The following is a 27,624-nucleotide window of genomic DNA, read 5'->3' as shown; positions in this document are numbered from 1 at the left end:
GGGGCAGGGCTCCATATACAGGCTGGGTCACCATCTTCTGGAGCTTCTTCTCCATCCAGGACTCTGCCTTGACCTGGTTTGCTAAAGGAAACCCTTCCAGGCAACTATTTCCTTTCTCAAATTATTAGTATAACTTCCCCATAGACCAGACCTCCCGGAGATGAGGCCCAAACACTGACATGATTTATAACTTCATGCAAACTTCCCACATTGCTTCCATAGGAGGAACAAAAACTTCAGAAATAAATGATTAATCCATTAAATTAAAAACACCCTCAACCTCCCCACAGTTCAGACAAGAAACGCTTCATTCCCAAAACACAACAGGAATCTCCCAAATCTGTTTATTACTCCAGCTTGGTACTTTTGTGAATGTGCCTCTTACTTAAGACATATTTATGCTGCCTTTCACCTTGGAAATGATTGATGTTTCCCAAAGAAAATGTACCTTTGTGTTATGTATTCAAATATTTTCATGGGAAGGTTTTGCAAATTTAAAAGAAAACGAATGTGTTTATCCCAGATACATTAATTCGAATGCTTTTTAGTGTGTGAATTAACACAAAGGAAGAGGGGAGATCAGGGCCAAAGGAAAGCAGTTGGGCCTTTGCCTTGCTGCTGGCAGAAAGCTGTGTCTCCACCTGATCCCTACCCTGGGAAGGGTAGTTTCTCACAAAGAAAGTGCAGGACTTTTTCTGACAGGACCCTGACCAAGCAGGGGCCAAGGGTACTAAGGTCTTTGATGCCTCCCTGCCCAGGGTTCTCCTTAGGCCCTCCCTGTCCTGGCAGGAGGCTGGATCAGGGCTCTGGCTGCAGTGCTCTCTCAGAGCCCGGGGCCTGTTCCACACCAGCTGCAGTCTTAGCGATGCCTCATCACACGCGAGGAGGACAGTTGGGTCCTGGAGGCAGTGGCTGAGCTTCTACCCAAATGATGGGATGGTTATTTTTTCCCTCTAACATCCTATTGCCAGTTTTCAACTTAGCAAAGATCAGGTCAGGGCAAAATGGGCTTCTCGGTGGAGCTCCTTGGTACTCCGGGGTTTGCCTTCCATGTCACAGGCCCGCTCGTGCCAGGCATGGAGCTGGGAAGATCCAGGAGGCTACTGGCCCCGATCTAGCCAGGGATCTGGGCCTGTCTGCAGGGCCCCCTCCCATTGCTGCTGACTGGGCTGTGCTTCTTTGGCCTCCTCCACGCCCAGAGGCCAGAGGGCAGACATCTCTTGACTGGCCAGGAACCATAGGAGGGGAGGCCCAAGCCACTGGTTCACAGAGGGGCAGCGGCAGCTTCCATGCCCAGGAGTCCACCGTGCACGCTCACAGACGCACACACGCACACACACCGGGACCCAGGCCCTGCCCCACCCCTCCCACATGCCCCTGCCCGGTGAACTTCTCTCCCTCTGCCGTGCCCGCCCTGCCTTCTTGACTCCACTGCCCTGCACTGATTGTTCCCTTGGCTAAGAATCCTCCCTCCCAACCCCCTCTCCCCGCTCTGCCCTGCCTTGCTGCCAACACCACCTCATCCTTCACTGTCGTCATCATTCATTCAATAAGCATTTACTGAGGTTCTCTCCGTGCCACTCACCAGGCTGAGCACTGAAAACATAGCAGTGGACAGACCAAAATCCCCGTCCTCATGGAGCAATTCAAAGGGTGGAAAATACTAAAGAGGAAAATTTTAAAACAGGAGGGGATAAGGAGACTCAGATAAAAGGTGGAAGCTTTAGGTATGATGGCAAGTAAAGGCCGTACTGAAAAGATGACATTTGTGTCCACTTGGTGGGAAAGTCAAATATGCCTCCAAAGGATCTTGGTCTGAGCACCTGGAAAAGTAGAGGCCATTCACTGAGAGGAGAAGATCGTGGAGGAGCAGGCTGGGAGAAGAAAGATCAGGAGCTCGTGGGGACATGACAAACGTGTGATGTCGTGCAGCCCATGGGGTATCTAAGTCTGGAGTTGAAGGAAGAGGTTTGACTGGAGGTATAAATTTCCAATGCCTCACAGGGTGGCTGGTATTTAAAGTCAATAGACCAGGGTAGATGCTGAAAGAGTGCAGATAGAGAATGTCCAGCAGCCGAGCACGACAGCACTGAGAGCCTGGGGGATGAGAAAAAGCAGCAAGGAAGGCAGAGAAGAAGCCACAGAGACAGGAAAACTAGGAGTATGGTGTCTGGGGCCAAGTGGTGTCTGGGGCCAAGGAGGAGGAGTGATCAGCTGTGGTGAATGCCACCGGCAGGTCAGGGAAGGTGAGGAAAGAAAACTGGCCATTGGGTCAGGGTCAGTGTAGGGGGGGCGGGGCACTGTGGTCCAGAGCAGAGCCATTTCCACACGTGGTGGGGAAAGGTCTGCGTGGAGCTGGCTCCGGGGGGATGGGGAGGAGATGTGAGAGCCACCAAGTATGGACAACTCTCCAGGGTGTTTCCAAGAAGAAAAAGGGGCAGAGTTGGGGAGAGAAGCTGGGGTAAAGAGGTTTGGGGTTTTTTTTCCAAGATGGAAATTAAAAGCGTTTTATGGACTAATAGGAAAGATCCAGTAGAAAGGGGAAGACTGATGCAGGAGGGACAGAGAAGTGCTAGAGCGACGTCCTGGACAGGACGTGAGGGGATGGAATCTAGGAATGAGGCTCGCGGGACAGGAAACTCAAAACTGGGTCCTTTTCTGGAGAATGGAAGGAGGATGGTCTGGCGGTGACAACACCTGCCCCACCTCCCAGCCTGTGGGGTAGGGGACGGGGCGGGGGGAGGAGTGTGGGGAGAGAGAGCCACATGCACTTAAAAGGCTGCAAGAGAAGGAGTGTCACCAGGTTTCCATGTGAGCAAGAAGGTGAGGAACACTCACAGAGGAGTTTAAGGATAGAGGACATTTTGCTGATGGCAGAACATGAGTTCTAGAAGGCACAACAGAAGGTTTTGGGGATGATGGATGCCCCAGCGGCTTAGGCTCTTGTGAAGACTGACAGGATCCCAAATCAAGGGCATGAGCGAAAGGGTCCTGATGGTCCTCAGTTGGAGACGAGGAGACTGGGGACAGGGGCCACTGGGAGGTGGAGGACGCGGGGTTCTGAGGCCCATCTTTAGTCCTGCTGATGGAGGGATGGGGGTCCGAGGAGGAGTGGTTGTAGCCCCCAGGATGACTTCGGCTCCTGGAGACCTCCAGGCCAGCCAGGGTTTCCTCTCTCTCAGCATACGTGAGCTGTCTTCTAACCCCTGCCACTGGAGGCCCAGGTGTCTTTGCCCAGCAGATAGTCCTTTGTTTTTAAGTGAATGGATGGTTCCACTCCCTTGACTTTCAGTCAGCTTTCGTCTTGTTGTAGAACAGTGCCACCTATTTCAGTTCAATCGGTCTGCAAGAGCTTCCAAGTCAGGGCTGACCCAGGATCTCACCTGGAACCTGACAGGTAGAAGCAAATCCCCCAGCCCCAACCAAGACCTCCGGAATCAGACACTGTGGGGTGGGCCCAGCATTGTTTTAACAAGAGCCCCCGCTCCAGCCAGGGGATGCAGATACACACTCAAGTGTGACAGGTTCCTGGGTCCACAGATTCCCATCAAAGGGCAGGGCAGAGGCAAAGGCCAGTCTTCAAGGCTGGTGCTGGCCACTGGGCACCTCACTGAGGAGACCGGTGCCCAAACCACCAGTTCACTGGGCAAACCTACTATCAATAAAGGGGCAGGCCCCACAGGCATAAGGAAGGTCGGTATTTCCTTTGTGAGGTGGAGGGAGTGGATCCAAGCGCTCTATTCTGATAAGTCTTCCCAGACCCGTGTCCCTATGTCCCCAAAGCTCCCTTCTGGTAATCCTCACCACACTTGCAGTTATGTTACTCATCTTCCCCCTGACAGAAAGCTTCATGAGGCCAGGGACTGGGTCGATCTTATTCACTGCTCTGTGTGTAATGCCTGACACTTGGTTGGGATGTAATAAATGTTGACTGCACAGTATTGAGTTGACAGAACTTTGTAAACTCAATAAAGACCATTAATGTGCTGCTGGACTCAAAGATGGGAAGTGCCTCAGCCCTCCCCTCTCCTCCCCACACTGCCTTTCCCTCTCCCCCTGCCTCTCCCCCTCCCCCTATTTGCTATTGTAATACTTGAAATACTTCGTAATATCTGGTATGGAAAAATGACAGTCATCACTCTTGTTTTTCAAAATTTCTTCTGCTGTTCTTTCACATTCTTTCTTCTAGCTAAATTTGAGAATTATTTTGTCAAGACCCCACCAATTGATTTTAACTGAAATGAGATTAAATGTTTGGCATAATTTGGAGAATCTTGTTTCTTTACAACAGTAAGTCTTCCTATCCAAGATCATCTCTCTCTAATTTTTCTAGTCTTTTTATACGTCTTCAGATGTTATAGTTTCATTCATTTCGGTCCACTGTGTTTTCTATCTGGTCGCTACTGGTACATAAGTGAGCTATTAATTTTGTCTGTCTGCGTACTGGCCCCTTATGGTACTCGCTTATTAAACCTTACACTTTTGGTTCGTTATCTGGAGCATATCCAGGTAAAGTATCATTTTTCTCCACCTCTTTAATATTTATCCCTCTCATTTCTTGCCTTCTATTGACAGTAACATCCAGCAAAATGTTGAGAGTCTGATATTGCCTCCTTTCCTCTTTCCTTTTTGTTTTATCTCCACTTGATGTTTCACCATTCTGAAAAGAATGGTGCTGGTCCCACTTTTTATAGAGATATTCTTCATTGTAGAAAGAAAATATTATTCTGTTCCTATTTTATTGAGGTTTTTCCCTCAAGAAATGGATTTTGAATTTTTTTCAAAGGCCTTTTAGTGTCTAGCAAGAGAATCAAATGGGTTTTCTTTTTTGACTGCCTTTGACTTGCATATGATTAATTATAGATTTCCTAATAGTTAGTCATTGAAACGTATTATACTTGGTCACAGTATGTTCTTTTATTGGGTTGGCCAAAAAGGTCGTGAGGTTTTTCTGTAACATCTTATGGAAAGTAATACATCTTACCCAATAATACCATGCTAGGTTTGATTTGCTAATATTTTTATGTGTGTATTTGTTTTTTGTGTGTTTTTTTTATTTTTATTGGGTTGGCCAAAAAGTTCGGTCAGTTTTAACATATTATGGAAAAACCTGAACAACCTTTTGGGCCAACCCAATAATACCATGCTAGGTTTGATTTGCTAATATTTTTATGTGGGTATTTGTTTTTTGTGTTTTTTTAATTTAATTTTTATTTTATATTGGAGTATAGTTGATTTACAATGTTGTGTTAGTTTCAGCTGTACAGCTAAGTGATTCAGTTACACATATACATATATCCATTCTTTTTCAGATTCTTTTCCCATATAGGTTATTACAGAAATGGAGTAGAGTTCCCTGTGCTTGCTATACAGTAGGTCCCTGTTGATTATCTATTTTACATATAGTAGTGTGTACATGTTAATCCCAAACTCCTAATTTATTCCTCCCCCCCCCCCACATTTCCTCCTGCCGGCAACCACAGGTCTGCTTTCAAAGTCTGTGAGTCTGTTTCTGTTTTGCAAATAAGTTCATTTGTATCATTTTCTTTTGGATTCCACATTTCGAAGTCTGTGAGTCTGTTTCTGTTTTGCAAATAAGTTCATCTGTATCTTTTTTTTAGATTCCACATATAAGTGATATCATATGATATTTGTCTTTCTCTGTCTGACTTATTCGCTTAGCATGATGATCTCTAGGTCCATCAATTTTTTCTTAATTTTTATCTTATATTGGAGTATACTTGATTAACAGTGTTGTGTTAGTTTCAGGTGTACAGCAAAGTGATTCAGTTATACATATACATGTATCTATTCTTTTTCAAATTATTTTCCCATTTAGGTTATTACAGAAAATTGTGTAGAGTTCCCTGTGCTATACAGTAGGTCCTTGTTGATTATCTGTTTTATACATAGTAGTGCGTATATGTCAATCCCAGACTCCCAATTTATCCCTCCCCCCAACCTTTACCCTTTGGTAACCATAAATTTGTTTTCTAAGTCTGTGAGACTGTTTCTATTTTGTAAATAAGTTCATTTGTATCATTTTTATAGATTCCTCATTTAAGTGATATTATATGATATTTGTCTTTCTCTGTCTCACTTGCTTCACTTAGTATGATAATCTCCAGGTCCATTCATGTTGCTGCAAATGGCATTATTTCATTCTTTTTAATGGCTGAGTAATATTCCATTATATAAATGTACCACATCTTCTTTAACCATTCATCTGTCAATGGACATTTACATTGCTTACATGTCTTGGCTATTGTAAACAGCACTGCAGTGAACATCAGGGTGCACATATCCTTCCAAATCATGTTTTTCTCTGGGTATATGCCCAGGAGTGAGATGGCTGGATCATATGGTAGCTCTATTTTTAGTTTTTTAAGGAACCTCCATACTGTTATCTATAGTGGTTGTACCAATTTACATTCCCACCAACAGTGTAGAGGAGGGTTCCCTTTTCTCCACACCCTCTCTAGCATTTATTGTTTGTAGACTTTGTTATGATGGCCATTCTGACTGGTGTGAGGTGATATATCATTGTAGTTTTGGTTTGCATTTCTCTAATAATTAACAATGTTGAACATCTTTTCATGTGCCTCTTGGCCATCTGTATCTTTTCTTTGGAGAAATGTCTTTAGGTTTTCTGCCCAATTTTTGATTGGGTCGTTTGTTTTTTTTATATTGAGCTGCATGAGCTGTTTGCAACTTTCGGATATTAATCCCTTGTTAATCATGTCATTTGCAAATATTTTCTCCCATTCTGTGGGTTGTCTTTTCATTTTGTTTATAGTTTCCTTTGCTGTGCAAAAGCTTTTGAGTTTAATTAGGTCCCACTTGTTTATTTCTGTTTTTATTTCCATTACTCCAGGAGACAGCTTGAAAACGATATGGCTGCAATTTATGTCAAAGAGTGTTCTGCCTATGTTTTCTCTAGGAGTTTTATAGTGTCCGGTCTTACATTTAGGTCTTTAATCCATTTTGAGTTTATTTTTGTGTATGGTGTTAAAGAATGTTCTAATTTCATCTTTTTATATGTAGCTATCTAGTTTTCCCAGCACCATTTATTGAAGAGACAGTCTTTCCTCCATTGTAGAGTATTTCCTTCTTTGTCATAGACTAATTGACCATAGGTGCATGGGTTTATTTCTGGGCTTTCTGTCCTGTTCCATTGATCTGTACTTCTGTTTTTGTGCCAGTACCATATTATTTTGATGACTGTAACTTTGTAGTGTAGTCTGAAGTCAAGGAGCCTTATTCCTCCAGCTCCATTTTTCTTTCTCAAGATTGCTTTGGCTATTCGGGATCTTTAGTGTCTCCATACTAATTTTAAGATTTTTTTGTTCTAATTCTGTGAAAAATGCCATTGGTTATTTGATAGGGATTGCATTGAATCTGTAGATTGCCTTGGTTAGTATAGTCATTTTGACAATACTGACTCTTCTAATCCAAGAACATGGTATATCTCTCCACCTGTTTGTGTCATCTTCGATTTCTTTCATCAGCATCTTATAGTTTTCAGAGTACAGGTCTTTTGTCACCTTAGGTAGGTTTATTCCTAGGTATTTTATTCTTTTTGATGCAATGGTAAATGGGATTGTTTCTTTAATTTCTCTTTCTGATCTTTCATTGTTCGTTTATAGGAATGCAAGAGATTTCTTTGTATTAATTTTGCATCCTGCAACTTTATCAAATTCATTGATGAGCTCTAGTAGTTTTCTGGTAGCATCCTTAGGATTTTGTATGTATCGTATCATGTCATCTGCAGTGAGAGTTTTTTTTTTTTTTTTTTTTTTTAATGCTGAACCAGGACAGAAGAGACCTGGTTTTTATTTATTTATTTTTGGTTAGGTTGGGTTTTTGTTGCTGCGCGCAGGCTTTCTCTAGTTGCGGTGTGCGGGCTTCTCATTGCGGTGGCTTCTCTTGCTGCAGAGCACGGCCTCTAGGCACATGGGCTTCAGTGGTTGTGGCTCGCAGGCTCTAGAGCGCAGGCTCAGTAGCTGTGGTGCACGGGCTTAGTTGCTCTGCGGCATGTGGGATCTTCCCAGACCAGGGCTCGAACCCGTGTCCCCTGCATTGGCAGGCAGATTCTTAACCACTGCACCACCAGGGAAGTCCCTGCAGTGAGAGTTTTACTTCTTCTTTTCTAATTTGAATTCCTTTTATTTCTTTTTCTTCTCTGATTGCCGTGCCAGGACTTCAACACCTATGTTGAATAAAAGTGGTGACAGTGGACATCCTTGTCTGTTCCTGATCTTTTTTTTTTTTTAATAAATTTATTTATTTATTTATTTTTGGCTGTGTTGGGCCTTCGTTTCTGTGCGAGGGCTTTCTCTAGTTGCGGCGAACGGGGGCCACTTCATCATGGTGCGCGGGCCTCTCACTATCGCAGCCTCTCTTGTTGCGGAGCACAGACTCCAGACCCGCAGGTTCAGTAGTTGTGGCTCACGGGCCCAGTTGCTCCACAGCATGTGGGATCTTCCCAGACCAGGGCTCGAACACGTGTCCCCTGCATTGGCAGGCGGATTCTCAACCACTGCACCACCAGGGAAGCCCATGTTCCTGGTCTTAGAGGAAATGCTTTTAGCTTTTCACTGATGAGAATGATGTTAGCTGTGGGTTTGTCATATATGGCCTTTATTATGCTGAAGTGTGCTCCCTCTATGCACACTTTATGGAGAGTTTTTATCATAAATGGGTGTTGAATTTTGTCAAAAGCTTTTTCTGCATCTCTTGAGACAATCATGTGGTTTTTATTCTTTAATTTGTTGATGTGGTGTATCATACTGATTTGTGGACATTGAAAAATCCTTGCATCCCTGTGATAAAACCCACTTGATCATGGTATATGATCCTTTTAATGTATTGTTGGATTTGGATTGCTAGTATTCTGTTGAGGATTTTTGTGTCTATGTTGATCAGTGATATTGGCCCGTAATTTTTGTTTTCTGGTGTCTTTGTCTGGTTTTGGTAACAGGGTGATGGTGACCTCATAGAATGAGTTTGGGAGTGTTCCTTCCTCTGTGATTTTTTGGAATAGTTTCAGAAAGATAAGTGTTAACTCTTCTCTAAAGAGTTTGATAGAATTCGCCTGTGAAACCATCTGGTCCTGGACATTTGTTTGTTGGGAGTTTTTTAATCACAGTTTCAATTTCAGTACTTGTGATTGGTCTGTTCATATTTTCTATTTCTTCCTGGTTCAGTCTTGGGAGATTGTACCTTTCTAAGAATTTGTCCATTTCTTCCTTAGTATTTCTGTTGTGTCCATTGTAACTTCTCCTTTTTCATTTCTAATTTTATTGATTTGAGCCCTCTCCCTGTTTTTCTTGATGAGTCTGGCTAAAGGTTTATCAGTTTTGTTTATCTTTTCAAAGAACCAGCTTTTAGTTTCATTGATCTTTTCTATTGTTTTCCTTGCCTCTGTTTCATTTATTTCTACTGTGATGTTTATGACTTTTTTCCTTCTACTAACTTTGGGTTTTGTTTGTTCTTCTTTCTCTAGTTGCTTTAGGTGTAAGGTTAGGTTGTTTATTGGGATTTTTCTTGTTTCCTGAGGTAAGATTGCATTGCTATAAACTTCAGTCTTGGAACTGCTTTTGCCATGTCCCATAGGTTTTGGATCATCGTGCTTTCATTTTCATTTGCCTCTAGGTATTTTTTTATTTCCTCTTTGATTTCTTCAGTGATCCATTGGTTGTTTATTGTTTAGTAACATATTGTTTAGCTTCCACATGTTTATGTTTCTTTGTTTTGTTTTGTTTTTTTTCTTATAGTTGATTTCTAATTTCATAGCATTGTGGTCGGAAAAGACGCTTGATATAATTTCAATTTTCTTAAATTTACTGAGGCTTGCTTCTTGGCCCAGCATGTGATCAATCCTGGAGAATGTTCCATGTGCACTTGAGAAGAACGTGTATTCTGCTGCTTTTGGATGGAATGCTCTGTAAAAATCAATTAAGTCCATCTGTTCTAATGTGTCATTTAAGGCCTGTGTTTCCTCATTGATCTTCTGTCTGGATGATCTGTCCATTGATGAAAGTGGGGTGTTAAAGTCCCCCACTACTATTGTGTTACTGTCAATTTCTTCTTTTATGGCTGTTAGTATTTGCCTTATATATTGGGGTGCTCCTTCTTGGGTACATATATATTTACAATTGTTATATATTCTTCTTGAATTGATCTTGCGATCATTATGTAGTGTCCTTCTTTGTCTCTTGTAACAGTCTTTATTTTAAAGTCTATTTTGTCTGATATGAGTATTGCTACTCCAGCTTTCTTTTGCTTTCCATTTACATGGAATACGTTTTTCCATCCCCTCACTTTCAGTTTGTATGTGTCCCTAAATCTGAAGTGGGTCTTTTGTAGGCAGCAATATATACGGGCCTTGTTTTTGTATCCATTTAACCAGTCTGTGTCTTTTGGTTAGAGCATTTAATCCATTTATGTTTAAGGTGATCATCGATATATATGTTCTTAGAGCCATTTTGTTAATTGTTTTGGATTTCTTTTTGAAGGACTTTTTTCTTCCCTTCCTCTTTGTTCTCTTCTCTTGGGATTTGACGACTATCTTTAGTGTTGTGTTTGGACTACTTTTTGTTTTTTTTCGTACGTACCTAATGTAGATTTTTGGTTTGTGGTTCCCATAAGGTTTTGATATAGCAGTCTATACATATACAAGATTATTTTAAGTTGTTGGTCTCTTAATTTCCAATGCATTTGCAATATCTTGCATTTGTACTCTCCTTTTCTCACAATTGCTGGTTTTGATATCATATTAGTGTGCAGATGATTTCCTTCCTTTACTATATGTTTGCCTTTACTGGTGAGCTTTCTCATTTCTTGTTTCTAGTGTGTCCTTTTCTTTTCAGCCTACAGAAGTTCCTTTAGCATTTGTTGCAAAGCTGGGCTGGTGGTGCTGAATTCTCTTAGCTATTGCTTATTTGTATAGGTTTTCATTTCTCTGTCGAATTTGAATGAGAGCCTTTCTGGGTAGAGTATTCTTGGCTATAAGTTTTTCCCTTTCATCATTTTAAATATATCATGCCACTCCCTTCTGGCCTGCAGAGTTTCTGCTGAAAAATCAGCTGATAACCTTGTGGGAATTCCCTTGTATGTTATTTGTTGCTTTTTCCTCGTTGATTTTAATATTTTTTCTTTGTCTTTAATTTTTGTCAATTTTATTACTATGTGTCTTGGTGTGTTATTCCTTGGTTTTATCCTGCCTGGGACTCTCTGCACTTCCTGGACTTGGATGACTGTTTCCTTTCCCATGTTAGGGATGTTTTCAGCTATTATCTCTTCAAATATTTTCTCAGGTCCTTTCTCTCTCTCTTCTCCTTCTGGGACCTCTATAATGTGAATGTTGGTGCATTTAATGTTGTCCCAGAGGTCTCTTAGATTGTCCTCATTTCTTTTCATTCTTTTTTCTTTATTCTGTCCCACAGTAATGATTTCCACCATTCTGTCTTCCTGCTCACTTACCGTTCTTCTGCCTTATTTACTCTGCTATTGATTCCTTCTAGTGTATTTTTCATTTCAGTTATTGTATTGTTCATCTCTGTTTGTTTGTTCTTTAGTTCTTCTAGGTCTTTGTTAAACATTTCTTGTATCTTCTCAGTCTGTGCCTCCATTCTTTTTCTGAGATCTTAGATCATCTTTACTGTTATTACTCTGAATTCTTTTTTTCAGGTAGATTGCCTATCTCCACTTCACTTAGTTGTTCTTCTGGGTTTTTATCTTGTTCCTTTGTCTGGGACATATTCCTCTGCCATCTCATTTTGTCTAAATTTCTATGTTTGTGGTCTCCTTTCCACAGGCTGCAGGATCATAGTTCTTCTTGCTTCTGATGTCTGCCCCCTGGTAGGTGAGCTTGGTCCTGCTGCTTGTGCAGGCTTCCTGGTGGGAAGGACTGTTGCCTGCCCTCTGGTGGATGGAGCTGGGTTTTTTCCCTCTCTTGGGCAGGGCCGTGTCAAGTGTTGTGTTTAGAGGCAGCTGTAAGCTCAGTACAACTTTAGGAAGCCTGTCTGCTGATGGGTGGGGCTGTATTCCCACCCTGCCGGTTGTTTGGCCAGAAGCATCCCACAGTGGAGTCTGTAGGCTGTGGGATGGGGCCAGGTCTCATTGCCAAAATGGAGAGCTCACACTGATCAGTATTCTGAGCCCTCCACCACCAGTGTCCTTTCCCCCACAGTGAGCCATAGCCAACCCCTGCCTCCCCATGGGACCCTCCAAGACCCTCAGGTAGGTCTAGCCCAGGCTCCTATGGAGTCACTGCTTTGTGCTGGGTCCCAGTGCATGTGAAATCTTGTGTGCATCCTCCAAGAGTGGAGTCTTTGTTTCCCCCAGTCCTGTGGAGCTCCTGCACTCAAGCCCTACTGGCCTTCAAAGTCAAATGCTCTGGGGGTTCCTCCTCCCGATGCCAGACCCTCAGGATGGGGAGCCTAACATGGGGCTCAGAACTCTCACTCCTGTGGGGGAACCTCTGTGATATAATTATTTTCCAGTTTGTGTGTCACCCACCGGCAGGTATGGGATTTGATTATATCACAAAAGCTCCCTTCCTACTGTCTCTTTGTGGCTTCTTCTTTGTCTTTGGATGTAAAATATCTTTTTTGGTAGGTTCCAGTCTTTTTTGTCGATGGATGTTCAACAGTTAGTTGTGATTTTGGTGTTTTTGTGAGAGGAGGTGAGCATAAGTCCTTCTACTCCACCATCTTGTCCAGAATCCTGATTTGCTAATATTTTACTTAGGATTTCGGTATATCTAGTGCTGAGTGAGTTAGGTCTGTAATCATCTATTTTGTGCTTTCTTTGGCAGGTTTCCGTGTCCGGGTTATACAGCTTCATGATAAAATTTGGGACATCTCTGCTGTATGCTCTAGGAATTATCTGTTCCTGAAATGTACAAAAGAACTTCCCTATGAAACTAATCAGGGTTCTTTGGGGGTTAGTAGTGCCTTTTTAAAAACAGCTTCATGGACTTTCTTTGTAAAGGAGCCGGTGACGTAGGTGTGCCGAGACACCGTGAATTGAAGAAAAAAAAAAAACCTGAATAGGTTACCAGAGTAATTCAAGGTAAACGACAAATAAAAGATAATTGAGACAGCAGAAAAAGAAAACAGCTTTATAGAGGTATAATTTATATACAAAAAAACTGCACATATTTAATCTATACAATTTGATGAATTTGTACATGTATACGCCTAGGATACCACCACCACAATCAAGGTAACAGACATACCCATCACCTCCACAAATTTCCTTGTGTCCCTTTGTTTTTCTTTTTTGTTCATTTTTGTGGTGAGAACACTTAACATGAGATCTACTCTCTTAATAGATGTTTAAGTGCACAACATAATATTGCTGATTATAGGCCCTATATTGTATAACAGATCTCTAGAACTTATTCACTGCATAACTGAAAAGTAGTGCTTTAAAATGTTTTAAATGCTCTCTTCTTGATTCCATGTCAATACTTTAAGTTTCCTTTTAAGTGATTCATTTCATTGAAAGTTTCATGTTTATTACCTATAATTGAACAAAGTATTTCCATATTTTTTAATCTCCTCTGTGTTCTTTATTTTTTTCACTAAACAAACTTGCCAGAAATTTGGCTGTTTTATTCATTTTCACGAACATCCAGGTCTCAGATTTATCAGTTCCACTCTTTTTTGGCAAATTGATTCATTCCTTTCTGCTTCTATCTCTATTGATTCTTCCCTCACCTTCTTTAAGTTTACTATGTGGTTGCTTGGCAGGCTTATATAAATAAATGGTGATCTAGCAGGAGCCCAAGGTTATTCACTCCCAGGTCCTGGCCTCCCACATTCTAGAACCCAGGCTGCTCTACCTCCTTCTCCAACTCCCCACCAGTCCAGTGTTCCTAGGCCCCCCAGCTCTATCTCTGTGCTTTTGAATCATAGCCTCTTGAACAAAACTCTGCTGTCTCTTCAACTTGAACCCCATTCCTCTCTTTACCAAATCCAGGGTACAGGAAGTTTTCCTAGATAAATTACTATTTCTTCCCTCTTTGAACCAAGGGGAATCAGAGAAGAGAGATCCACTTCTGTGTTCTAAGCAGTCCTGCAGATACACCCTAGCTAGAGCCCCTTTTACTTCATCCATCCCAAGTGGCCAGACCCGTGACAAGGACCTTCTCCCACACCCTGGGACTGTCCCCCAGAACTGCAAACAAAGAGAAACCAAGGAAATGACTCAGATTTTATTATTGTTTGGTCTGTGTGTGGTTAGTCATGGGTGCCTCTGAGCTCATGTTATGGAAACAGCTCTGGCCACTCTGAAGGTGGGTTTGTGCCCTTTGCCAGCTATCCATTTGGCTTTGTCCTCGGCCCCCTACTTTGCCCCATAGGTCAACCAGAGGAAAGACTTGAAACTCAGGCTAAGTTGATCAGATTATTACCAGCCTCCTGGGTTTTGACAGGACCTACAGCATCTGTTTCTCACAATAAGGTAATAGAATTTTTCTTTTGTCCTCAGCCTACCCAAGCACAGATCACTAGAAATCTTCACATTCTAGGATCAACATTATCACTTCCTTCTATATATGCGTCAATTTGTTCCACCTCTAGTCCCAAGAAAAATCTCTCTCCTAACATACTGGGTCACTTTCTTTTTTTTTTTTTAAGTTATTTTTTTAAAATATTTATTTATTTAGGCTGTGCTGGGTCTTCACTGCAGCACGCGGGATCTGCGTCGTGGCATGCGGGATCTTTCAGTTGCAGCACGCGGACTCAGTTGCGGCATGTGGACTTATTAGTTGCGGCATGCAAACTCTTAGTTGCAGCATGCGTGCGGAATCTAGTTCCCCGACCAGGGATCGAACCCAGACCCCCTGCATTGGGAGCGCCGAGTTTTACCCACTGGACCACCAGGGAAGTTACCCTGGGTCACTTTCTTTTATTGGACAATAGGAGTGTCCAGATAACTCTGGGAAAATGTAGTTGTCGGCTTCAAGACAAAGAATGCATCTCCCAACTTTCCAAAAGGTGTATGATGTGGTTTTTGTTATTGTTGTTGTTTAGTTTAATATCCAGGTGCCTTTACATAAGCTCTCATAAACCCTTTTTGGAAGTATGTAGAGAAAAATGCATGAATAAGTAAGAGCCCCCAATTCCACTGAAAATGATAATTATTTTATTTCCTGGGCCCAGAGCTAGGGGTAAGAGGGAAGATCCTCCAGACAGTCCTCACTCCTTCCTGCCCCACAGACAGCCCATGTAGGAAAGGCCAGAGGGTAGAGGGTACTGATGCCTTGCCTACCCCTGCTCATCTGATGAGTGGACCTGGTCACATCCCCAGCCCTGAACTTGACTGCCAGGACCCATGGGTGAGTCAGGAGCCAAGGAGGGCACACTTGCCTTTCACCCATGTTCCAGGGGGTGAGAAGTGGAAAAATAAAAATGACCCACTGGAAAACCAATGGTCTTCCCTAGAGCAGTGATGTAATTAGGAGCCCTGCCAGTCAATGCCCATAAGTACTTTGTGAAGCACTTCCTGCAAGAAATTAAGCCCCTGTCCAATGGCTTTCCGATAAGAGAAATTATATATCTGAATTTTATTCATTCAGAAATAAATTTTGGCAGTTGTTGCTCTTTACGTGTAGCAGCTGAGCAGCCTTAAATATTTGGATGTCTCTCTGATCATATTTAGAATAATGATGAATGCCATGAATTACAGCGTACAAAGCCTGACATGTTTATTGTCGGCAATCCATTTTATAGCCCTTTCTTTTAGGGCTTGAGTTGCTGCAGGATGACTGCAAGCTGGTTACAAAGAGAACTCCAGCGTTGCCTCTTGGTTCAGCCCTCTGGGCAGGGTCTCAGAGTTGGACCACAGGCCTGAGTCAGGTGAAGGCCTTTTCTCACCAGCACTAACTCTCACCCACAGTGCCACCCGTCATCCGTGTCTATCCAGAGACCCAGGCACAGGAACCCGGAGTGGCAGCTAGCCTGAGATGTCACGCAGAGGGCATTCCTATGCCCAGAATCACTTGGCTAAAAAATGGCATGGATGTCTCAACCCAGATGTCGAAACAGCTTTCCCTTTTAGGTAAGAGCTCCGCTCGGTGTCTCTGTGCCATTATTCCCATCAAGTTCAAGCTGACGCTCTCCCCAGGAATGGAAATGAGAGGAGTGATTTGTTTCTAAGTCAGACGTTTGGGGAACAAACAGATATCTCCCCCAGTTTCCCTGCCCTCTGGACTCACACAGATCTTTCTGAGCACAATGATGAGATGCTGTCAATCAGGTCCCAGGTCACCTGCAGTTCATTTCTGCTGTTCCAGCCCTTCCTGGGCGTATATCAGGGTACTGGATGCCCTCAGCCCTGCCGAGGGGCTGTGCTTTTAACCTCAACACTCTCAATGGAAGGGAGAAGGGAGGAAGGATGGAGGTCCCAGCTGAACAGGCCACCCTGAGCACTGTCCCTTCTACAGCCAATGGGAGCGAACTCCACATCGGCAGTGTTCGGTATGAAGACACAGGGGCGTATACCTGCATTGCCAAAAATGAAGTGGGCGTGGATGAAGATATTTCCTCCCTCTTCATCGAAGACTCGGCTAGAAAGACCCGTGAGTCCACGCTTGCCTTTGAGCTCCTCACTGAGCTGGTTGGGGGATGTTGGGTGGCAAGGGCCACAGCCACCAATCATGAGCCCCTGGAGACAGGGGTAAACCTCATATCCTTCTGTGCTCAAAGCTGGGGACAGGGGGTGGCCAGAGGTGGGTAGACCTTCCCTGTAAACCTAGACAACTCTGGAGGCATAGACAGGGAAACTCTCTGGACAGAAGACAGAACCCAGGACCACAAGGAAGCTCTCATATCATATCCCCAGTTCTGCCTCCTACTTGCTCTGTCCCTCATCCACAGAAGTGCTCATGCTAACCACGCACCAGCGGTTGCTGCCCATCCACAGCCCAGGAACTGGCCTGTGCACGCGCACACGCCTGCCTTTACTCCAGGGATTGTTGCCCACTGGGGGTGCTAAGCAGGCTCTCCCTCGTAGCTCCTGCTCCCCAAGAGACCCTGCAAGGTTGATTTCATGGATATGGGTGTTGGACATGGTCTCTTTCCCTTGATCAAAGGCTCTAAGCTGAGTCTTTATCATCAAGGGAGAAACTCAGAAGTATTGCAGATGGTCTTCCTAAGGCGAAGCCTAGCAGAAAACCAGCTTGCTCCTGGAAGTAGTCCAGGAGGTCTGGGAGAGACGTTGCTTGCTCTTTATCATCCACAGAAGAGGAGAGTCCCATTCGCTTCTGTGATCCTGGAACCTGATTCATTAGGAACCAAAAGGGTCCTGAGCCCTGGAAGCATTTGTCCACGTCCAGCGTCCCCCTCAGTATTGCTGGGGCCATGAGTGGTGCAGGTTCTATACATGATGGACTAGATACCAGTATGTTCATGAACTGAATCACTACAAGGAAGGTTCTGAAGTTGCTTTCTTCTTTTTTTTCCTTCCCTCCATCACGTTCCTGCTTTCACCATTCTCTGATGCTGCAGTTGCAAACATTCTATGGCGAGAAGAAGGTACCAAGCTTTCTTGTTCTGTGTCGTGCCTGTGATCACGTGTGTTCATGGTTCCATAACAGGCCATCTTTCCATAAGCCACCAACAGCTTTTCCAGACATCAAGCAGTCCCCACAAGTGGGGTCCACGGGCCAAATCAGATGGGAAAGGGGAAGTCCATGTCAAAATCAAGTGGCACACTTGAGGCAGATTTAAACTTACTAGCGTCTTTAACGGACATTAGATGATTAGAATTTTTAAAATGAAAGTTTCCATTTAAAGCAATTTTGAAACCTCCACTGAAGCCAGCTTCTTGGCAGGGGTCCTGGTCAGAGCTGGGCCTTAAACTTTTCTTCCAGTAACTGATACTGGTGTTGGGGTTTAGTGTATACTTTGAGGAAATGCTGAACAAAAAAGCTACCATGATTTCTGTAAATGTATGTTTACATGTATATTTCTAAATGAATGGGTTTTTAAAATTTGTATCTATCTAACAATCTGTAGATATTAGGTTGGGCCATACAAAATTGCCATTTTTGTATATCAGAAATGGTCTAATAACATGGCTCCAAAAATAGCGGGCACATGTGGGCGATGGGTTAAAGAGCCTGAGTCACTCTGTGGGGTGTACGTGCATTCGTGGACCCCAACCCTACCTATGAACCCCTGCACCAGAGAGTCCAAATCCCCTGAGGTAACTTATTCTCCAGCTAGGTGGACAGAGGGACAGTATGAGAAGCAGCAGAGAGCACCATGCAATTTTGGGGCTAAGCACTCAATTTCCTCCTTTAAAAACCGTCATGTTTCCTCATATTTTTTCCTTAAGAATTTCCATGTTACCTACAGTCTAACATGTGCACACATACACACACTCAGAGTAATTTCCTGAATGTCAGGCACTAATGCTCACACAGTAAGTCTGGGAGCAAAACAAAGGCAGAGCCCGGAAAATGAGGGATTGCTGCCAATGGGCTTTAGGAATCCTCAGAAGGAAAGTCAGAACAGCAGTCGCTAATCATGGACGGTGGTCCCTTGACGCCGCCTGAACTTAGTCCCTAGGCCACAGTGCACACAGAGAGCTTTGGCTCTGTGTCTTTAAAAGGTGGTTTCTAAGGGGTGTTTCCAAATTTCAAAAGTGGAGACCTGCAGAGAATGCAGGAGGCCCTGGAAAGTGTTAAATGCAGCTCTGGAGGCCCAAAGGCCAACTTAAGACCCACAGCTGCCTCGGGCCTTTAGGCTGGCTGGTGCTGCGCTAATATTGGACAACCCAGCAGCGAACAAACTCCATCACGCCTGGACAGCTAGCTGCTCACACCCCTCCCTGCTCAAACTCCAGGCCTGGAGATAGGGAAATACAGAAGCAAAAGCAAAGAAGCCGGCAGGGCCCCAGGGCGCTCTCAGTTCTCAATAGGAGCAGTGAAATGATGGGCGCGCAGAAGCAGGGAAAGCTCCTGTGTGCCCCCTTGGTCAAGCTAATCACAGGCAGAACCTTCCAGGGGCTGGCTCGTGAGGCCAGCTCTCCTGTGAAGTCAGTTATTTGTGGAGCAAGGCCTTGTTGAGCCTCACATTGCACTGTCGACTGTGGCAAGGCCCGGAGCTCAGCCTGCAGTGTAGCCACAGCTGCAAAGCCCACGTGGGCTCTACTAAGCTTTCCATCTCATGTGGGTTCTTCCAGCTACTGATTTTCCAAAAACCTTGGGAGGCTACTGCGGGGTCTGTGGTCTTGCAGGGACTTTGACCCCCTCTGGCCCCTACAGGTTTGAGTGAGAGAAGCGTGCCAGGTGAGAGTGTACAGAAGAGAAAGTCCTCCTGGAGGCAGGATAGATTGGGGTCAGAGCAAATGTGTGCTACCTAGCCCGCTCCAAACACTGGGCCGCCATGTAGGAGGCGCTGGCCTGCTTCATCTGGCTCTCAGGACAGGCTTCCCAGCACCCCAGGATTCCCACTGGGACCTATGCAGTGCTCCTAGGTGCTCCCAGCTTCTGAGAGGCTGGCGTCTAGCTGTCTTTAGTGGCAGGAGCCCTCCTGCCCGAAGCCCCTCTCAGCACAGAACCAGAGGCAGATGAGGCTGTGTCACACAGTCAGGGACCTCTGTCCACATTAGAAGCCATAGGCACTGGTGAAAATGACCTGCAGAGCCCCTGAAAGCAAGTGGAACGGTGATTCCTATTTGACTGTTTTATTGTTTTCTAACTCACTAAAAACTTACCCAGCTAGTCAGTTAATTCAGTACACTGGTTTTCTCAGCATGACTGGAAAGAGAGAATTTTCCACATAGCTAATTCTCTTAGAATTCATAGCAATCTTTTCAATGTTTTACCTTCAAACGAAATGAAGGGTGGGAGGAAGGGGAGTGGAGAAAGAGGGAGAACTCTAGACCTTACCCACCCTTGTGCCATGTTGACCTTTTATGGAGAGCAGGGTGAGGGGACAGAGCCCAGGGCTGGGGCTCGGGGTCTAACCCCCACTTGGGCATGAAGGCACATGGCCTCAACCAAGCCCCTCCCCATCTTGGACCTCAGGTTCTTTGTCTTTAAAATAAGGAGGCTGAACTAACTGGTCCCCAAGGCCCCTTCTCTGCTGGTCTAAGGAGATTTCTCCCCAGACAGCCCTGGGCTGGGATGGGGGTGCAGGCAGGTGGCCTAACCAGGCTGTGGGCTCTGTCGCCTGGCATGGGGCTGCTGTAGGGAAACTGGTAGGGCAGATGTTGGAGCAAACTGTCTTGAAGGAAGGGCTCACGTGCACAGACAGGCCCGGTTTGGACAAAGGAATATCAGCCACAGCTTTCTTAGGCCCTCACATCCCAGGTAGCAGCACTGTACATAAATGTGTTTAAAAAAAATAAAAGCCTTTGCTTTTTTGGCATCACCTGATCCATTCTGATTTGACTGGTTGACAAGGACCACGGGAGACTTTGCCTTTCAAAATAGGAAAGGTCAAATGTATGTCAAAGCCAAGGCTATCACTTACTTGGAAACTTGGGTTGGCGGCCAGCCCTGGATGACCTGGCGCAGGTATGCGTGTCTGGGAGGACAGCCTGGGGATTGCAGAGCCCTTGGTGTACATATTGATTCGCAGCCCTCGGGCACTCGCTCCCCACACACCGCCTGCTCGTCTCTCCTCACCCCACCTCGACCAGGCCTTGCACTCTGTGCCTGTAGCAGACGCAGCCAAACTGTAGGTTTCATCTGTGCCTGATGTGGCATGTGACCCTGCCTGGGGACCAACTGCTAGGAAGGGCCTAAGTATGGCTGTGCTTGCTCCTCGCAGGCCTCAGTGTGGGAAACATGTTCTACATCTTCTCCGACGATGGCATAATCGTCCTGCACCCAGTGGACTGTGAGATCCAGAGGCACCTCAAACCCACGGAGAAGATCTTCATGAGCTACGTAAGTGTCTGTGCCTGGGGCCCGTCCATCTCACGCACAGCATCCTGAGAGGCAGCCTGTCACGTGTGCCACTTGATTTCTTAAATTCCATTTGCTACATGTGGTGTGGCTCCAGGTGTGGTTCAAGTCTAAGGAAGGAGCACGTGAGGCTTAAACTCACATTCCTTCCTCCAGCGGCCACTTCCATGCACTGAGCCTGAGGGGAGGCCCAGGGCGGACAGATGGGTTCCTGGCCTCTGCGAGTTCACAGTCAAATGACGGAAACAGAAGTGTGAACAGACAGCTTCCAAACAAGTGCTGCTAGAAGGATGTGTAAGGTGCACTGGAACATTGAGGAGAGAGGCCTCTCCAGACCTTGGGGGACAAAGTCAGAGAAGGCTCCTGGGGCAGGTGATGCCGGGGCTCAGCTGTGAAGAACAGGTGGGAATTGGTGATGGGTTTCGAGAGGAAACGTCATGAATATGGAGCACAGAGGCATAAAACATCAGGTCACATTCAGGGAACCGCAAATATGCCTGGAGGGACGAGTGGATGTGGGAAGGGCCTCAGATTTAGGATGACAGTAGGTAAGGGTCAAAGCTGAGGAGTTCTCATGGGAAGCACTGAAGAACTTCAAGTGAAGGATGGCCACGATCAGGGTGCTTTGGGACCTGTGCAGGGCCTCACGGCGGGTAATGATCAGAAGGGTTGCACTAGAAACACAGAAGGGGGTGAAGAGGCTGTTGTGATCACCCAGGTGAGGGTGGTGACCTGGGTTAAGCCAGTGGTGGTGGGAATGGGAAGCACTGAGTAGATTTTAGAGCTTGGAGGTCCTCAGTGGCCTCCAGGGAACAGGGGAGAGAGCTTGAAATGTGTGAATGGCCCACGCATCAGAGCTGCTGTGAACAAATAAGAGGCCAGGTAGAAAGTGGCAACGTGACATGCAGTGGGCAGAGGCAAAAGAGATGATTGCGGGTAGCAGGTCCAGAAAAACCCTTCCAGCCCTCAAGACCCAACTCTCAGGAGGCGTCCTCCAGAGCTGTGCTTCCCCACCCCACGGCTCTGCCCCTCCCACTGGTATCCCACGTGGTGTTGTGTTGGTGGTTTCTTGCTCGAGGTCTGACCTCTTCTACTAATCCCTAGCGACTTGAGGGTAGAAGTATGGCATTAATCCAAGAGTCATCTAAAAGCCCCCACGTGCCCTCTCCTTGAAGGCAGACAGTGGATAAACTGGGGCACAGTAACGGGCTTGGAGCTAATGGAGCAAGTGGGCCTGGCCCAGACAAGTTCCGGAACCGAGTGTGTTGCATTGCTGTCCTGACTGGTGCTGTACCTCAGAGCGTCGCATTTCTCACATTTGCAGCTTGGGAGAACCTGTTTTCCAGGCTATTTCATTTGAATTAATCATGTTTTAAAGTATTACCTCTGATAAGTCTTCCCTCCACGTGATAGCCACAAAACCATCGAGAAAGAGTGGTCCTAGTTAATTTCCAGCAGTTAAGTTTGAATAATTGTAACCCATCACACTGGCACTAATTTCTCATATATTTGCAATAACCTAACCTGTAGCTTGTAGGGGACATCTCTCAAATCCTAACCAGGGCTCCGTTTTCCGAAGAAACTAGAACAAGACACAGTAAGAGAGGTCTTGTAAGCGTTTCAGGCAACACAAGACCTCCGTGAGCTATGGAACAGTCCCAAATAACATTTTCCTCATCTAAAAAATGCCTAGAACCTCACAGGAGGGTTACAATGAGCTGACCCTCTTTCTCAAGTGCTGAGTGAGTAGGAGGTTGGCATCTCATCTCCGGCCCCTCTGCTGGATGAGATGTTCACTTTGCCCAGAAGGAAGTGGCAGGATTAATAGGTAAGGGCACAGGCTTTAGAACAGGATCTGTACAGGTGGGTTCAGGTCCCACCTTTGTCACTCAGCAGGCTAAGTGGCTTTAGAAAAGTTACTTAACCCCTCTAAGCCTCCGTTTTCTCACAGGCAAATTGGGGTTATTGTGAGGGTTAAATGTGATGACAGAGAGTGGCAAGTGTAAAAGGAGAAAGACCTGTTTCAAAGCTATTGCAGCCATTTAGGAAAGAAACGGGGCTGGAGATGGAAAGTAGAAGAACTCCAAGATTTAGGAGGCAATCTCTGTAGTCCTCGATGACTAATTCACAGTGACTTGTGTGGGAGAAGGAAGAATCAAAGATGCTGTTCCTGCTTTGGACTTGGCTGACCAGATGCTGATGAGGACCCAGAGGAAGAGAAGGGATGGAGGCGAGGACCGGTTCAGATGTGGATGGTTGTGTATGAGGTGACTGTAGGGGAACCACTTGGGAACTGGGGAAGGTGGTTCTGAGCTAAAGACAGAGATCTGGGAGCCATCAGCATGAGAGTACTGACGAAAGTCCGGATGGGAGACCCGATCGCCAAGGGTGCATGTGAGTGATTTGAGTCGGGTGCCTAGCACAGAACCCTGGGGGGCATCAGCAGTTAAGGGGCAGATGCACCAAGAGGAACCACAAAGGTTGAGACAGTGTTGGACAAGAGTCATGAGGAGAAACATGAGAATGTGTATCATGGAAGACTAAGGGAAAAGAACGTCCCCCTTTCTCTCATTTATTCATTCAACAAATATATTTTAGGCACCAATTCTGTGTCAGGCACTTTACTAGGTGCTACGAGTATGGCAGTGAGCCCAACAAAGAGCCTGCTCTCAAGGCGCTTACTATCTAGTGAAAAAAGAAAGACTAAACATAGGTAGACAAACAAACGCAGAAGGTCAAGTGGTAGATGAGAAATGCGGCAAGGTGAGGCAGTGAGGATGCCGGGGCACTAAGCTAGGTGAGACCAGAGAGGGTGTCTCAAGAAGACGACACGTAAGCTGACACCCAAAGGACATGAGGAAATAAACCAGGTAGACATCTGACGAACAGCCAGCTGCACAGGCCCTGGTGCAGGAGGGCGGCGTGAGTACAGAAGAGTAAGCATGCCGTGTGCCAGGATGGATGGGAAAAGGAGAAAAAAGGCAGAGATGGGCAGAGGAGCCAGAGTGTTCAGGGCCTCGTTGGCTTCAGGGAAGACTTGGACCCTGCTCTGAGCAAGAAAGAATGTTACTGTGGTGGAGGGAGTTGAGCTGACTTGTATTTCACAGTGATCCCTGTGGTTTCTGTGTCAGGAACAGCTAGCAGGAGGCCAGGGTGGAATCAAGGAGCACAGTCTGAATGCTGTAGCAGTTACTCAAGGGACAGATGTGGCTTGAGCCAAGGTGACAGAGGTGGAAGTGGTCGGAAAGTTTAATTCTGAATATATTCTTGAAGGTAAAACTGAAATGATTTTTGATGCATTGGATGAAGGCTGAGGGCATGGGGAGAGAAAGCAGTCAAAGATGACCGGAAAGGTTTGGTCTAAGGAATTAAAACAAGGGAGCTGCCATTTATTTGAGTGGAATGAGCAGGATTGGGAGGCAAAATTGAGAGTTGATTTTGGATTTTTACATTTGAGGTGTAAATTAAATAACCAAGTAGACCTAGGAAGTGGCTAAGTCTGGAGTTCCGAGAAGAGGACTGAGCTAAAGATATGAATTTGGGAGTTGTAAGCACGTAGATTGTGTCTAAAGTCATAGGCGTGGATTAACAAAGATTAGCAAAGGGAGTGGATTTTAGAGAAGTCGTCCAGGAGCGACCTCTGAGCATCCCGGCGTCTAGAGATCAGCAAACAGAGTAGGACTGAGCAACGGAGAAGGATCAGCCACTGGGGAGGATGGAGGGAAAAGAACCAAGTAGTCAAGACGCTGTCAGATGATGCCCCAAGTTCAAATAAGATGATGGAAGAGCTTGAATGTAATAACTGAGAAGTCAGCCTGGAGCTCGGTGAGAACACCACCAGCTCTGTGCTGAGGACTAGAGCCAGAGGATTAAGGAGCTTGTGAGAGGTGAGGAAGCCGAGAGTGCGCAGGTAACTCCTTCAGGAGTCTGGTCATTGACAGAAGTTGTTTATACGATGGATAGGGATGAGGAAAGGGAGAAGGTAGCTCACAAGAGTGGAAGAACACGGACCACGCAGCTGCTGAGAGGCCGGCAAAGGGAGTGACAGCCTCAGTAGGAGCAGGAGGAGGTGAAAGATGAACGGAACGTGGATGCAGGAGGGCGCACGTGCCGTGCTCTTTGGATGTGAAGAATTCTGGGAGAGGAAGAAAGGGACAGAGCAGGGTCGGGGAGAGGGAACCCAGCGATGATGGGGGAACAGGAAATTAAGAAGACATATGGCAACCTGTCTCCTTTACAGGAAGAAATCTGTCCTCAAAGGGAAGGAGGCGCCACCCAGCCCTGCCAGTGGGCGTCAGCAGTGAATGTCAGGGACCGCTACATCTACGTGGCCCAGCCCGCGCTGAGCAGAGTCCTCGTGGTCGACGTGCAGGCCCAGAAAGTCCTCCAGGTACATCTCTCTGAGGGAGGGGGGAGCTTCCAGTTCTGGGGCACAGCCGGCCACATCCTTCTTTGTTTTCCGCACACTCCCCAGCTCCTAGGAGAGGTGGTCAGAAGTGGGAGGGAGCAAAGAAGATTCATGTGCATTTTTCATCAAGTATTTATCGCCTACTATGTGCCAAACTTTGGTCTAGGTGCTTGGAAAACAGCCATGAATGAACAAGTCCTAGAAATTATATTCTAGCTGGGGAGACAGACCATAAATCAGAATTTTAGGAAGCTATAGATGGTAAGAGCTATTTACAGGTTGAAAGGGACAGAGGAACTGGAAGACTATTTTTAAGTGGGCCTCACTCTGGAAGTGAACAGAATCTGAGATCTGAATGCCCGGTGGGACATCCGCTCTGGGAGCAGAGGGAAGGCCAGTGGGACTGGAGCACAGCCAGGAAGGGGAGAGTAGGATGTGGCGAAGTCAGGGGTAAACAAAGGCCAGTGAGATAGCCAGACATTCAGGTGTTTTAATCAGGGGAGTGACATAATCTGACATTTTTAAAGAGTCAATCTGCCACTCAGTTAAGAGCAGACTGGAAGATAGAACAGAGATATTGGTCACTGAAATAATCTGGGCAAGATGATGACAGCAGTGGAGGTGGTAAGAAGCTATCAAAGTCTTGCTACATTTTAAATGTAGACCCCAAAAGATTTTCTGCTCGATTAAATGTAAGGTTTGAGAGAAAGGAATAATAATAATTTTAATAATAATAATAATTTAAGCAACTGTAGAATGGTGATGCCATTTACTATGTGTGGTGGGATGAATAATGGCCCCCAAGATGTCCACATCCTAATCCCCAGAACCTATGAATGTCAGTCACCTTATATGGCAAAAGGGACTTTGCAGGTATGATTAAGATTTTTTTTACTTTTTTTTATTGGCGTATAGTTGATTTACAATGTTGTGTTCGTTTCTGCTGTACAGCAAAGTGAATCAGTTATACATATACATATATCCACTTTTTTTCTTAGATTCTTTTCCCATATAGGTCATTACAGAATACTGAGTAGAGTTCCCTGTCCTGTACAATAGGTCCGTATTAGTTGTCTATTTTATATATAGTAATGTGTATATGTCATTCCCAATCTCCCAATTTATCCCTCCCCCGCTCTTTCCCCCTGGTTAATTGTAAGTTTGTTTTCTACATCTGTGACTCTATTTCTATTTTGTAATAAGTTCATTTGTATCATTTTTTTAGATTCCACATGTAAGTGATATCATATGATATTTGTCTTTGTCTGACTTACTTCACTCAGTATGAGAATCTCTAGGTCCATTCATGTTGCTGCAAATGGCATTATTTCATTCTTTTTTATGGCTGAGTAATATTCCATTGCATATGTATGTGTGTGTGTGTGTGTGTGTGTGTATGTATCACATCTTCTTTATCCACTCCTCTTTTGATGGACATTTAGGCTGCTTCCATGTCTTGGCTATAGTAAATAATGTTACAATGAACATTAGGGTGCATGGATCTTTTCAGATTATGGTTTTCTCCAGATATATGCTTAGGAGTGGGATTGCTGGATCATATGGTAACTCTGTTTTTAGTTTTTTAAGGAAACTCCATACTGTTCTCCATAATGGCTGTACCAATTTACATTCCTACCAACAGTGTAGGAGGGCTCCCTTTTCGCCACACCCTCTCCAGCATATATTGTTGGTAGACTTTTTGATGATGGCCATTCTGACCGGTGTGAGGTGATACCTCATTGTAGTTTTGATTTGCACTTCTCTAATAATTAGTGATGTTGAGCAGCTTTTCACGTGCTTTTTGGCCATCTGTATGTCTTCTTTGGAGAAATGTCTATTCAGGTCTTCTGCCCCGTTTTTGATTGGGTTGTTTGTTTGTCTGATATTGAGCTGCATGAGCTGTTTGTATACTTTGGAGATTGATCCCTTGTCAGTCGCTTCGTTTGCAAATATTTTCTCCCATTCTGTGGGTTGTCTTTTTGTTTTGTTTATGGTTTCCTTTGCTGTGCAAAAGCTTTAGAGTTTCATTAGGTCCCATTTGTTTATTTTTGTTTTTATTTTCATTACTCTCGGAGGTGGATCAAAAAAGATCTTGCTGTGGTTTATGTCAAAAAGCGTTCTGCCTGTGTTTTCCTCTGACAGTTTTAGTCTCTGGCCTTACATTTAGGTCTTTAATACATTTTGAGTTCACTGTTGTGTATGGTGTTAGAGAATGTTCTAATTTCATTCTTTTACATGTAGCTGTCCTGTTTTCCCAGCACCACTTTTGAAGAGACTGTCTTTT

The 27,624-nt window shown here is 45.0% G+C and overlaps 1 protein-coding gene across 3 annotated transcripts in view; it reads left to right on the top strand.

Annotated features, from left to right (window-relative positions):
* The window catches only part of FSTL4 (follistatin like 4), a 439,834-nt gene that overhangs the window by 393,680 nt on the left and 18,530 nt on the right, over positions 1 to 27,624 (top strand). For 2 of the 3 annotated variants that reach the window (XM_061188168.1, XM_061188167.1), the window contains exons 9-13: positions 15,910 to 16,071; positions 16,457 to 16,591; positions 17,520 to 17,546; positions 20,796 to 20,914; positions 25,173 to 25,322. In XM_061188168.1, the coding sequence (XP_061044151.1) occupies positions 15,910 to 16,071; positions 16,457 to 16,591; positions 17,520 to 17,546; positions 20,796 to 20,914; positions 25,173 to 25,322 (593 nt within the window). The remainder of the gene's footprint in view (positions 1 to 15,909; positions 16,072 to 16,456; positions 16,592 to 17,519; positions 17,547 to 20,795; positions 20,915 to 25,172; positions 25,323 to 27,624) is intronic. The other variant, XM_061188169.1, reaches the window with a different exon arrangement.

Source organism: Eubalaena glacialis, chromosome 4 (assembly GCF_028564815.1).
Source record: "Eubalaena glacialis isolate mEubGla1 chromosome 4, mEubGla1.1.hap2.+ XY, whole genome shotgun sequence".
Classification (NCBI taxonomy): Eukaryota; Metazoa; Chordata; class Mammalia; order Artiodactyla; family Balaenidae; genus Eubalaena; species Eubalaena glacialis.
Note: the sequence above shows the minus strand (reverse complement) of the source record. Positions and strands in the feature narration are given on the sequence as shown.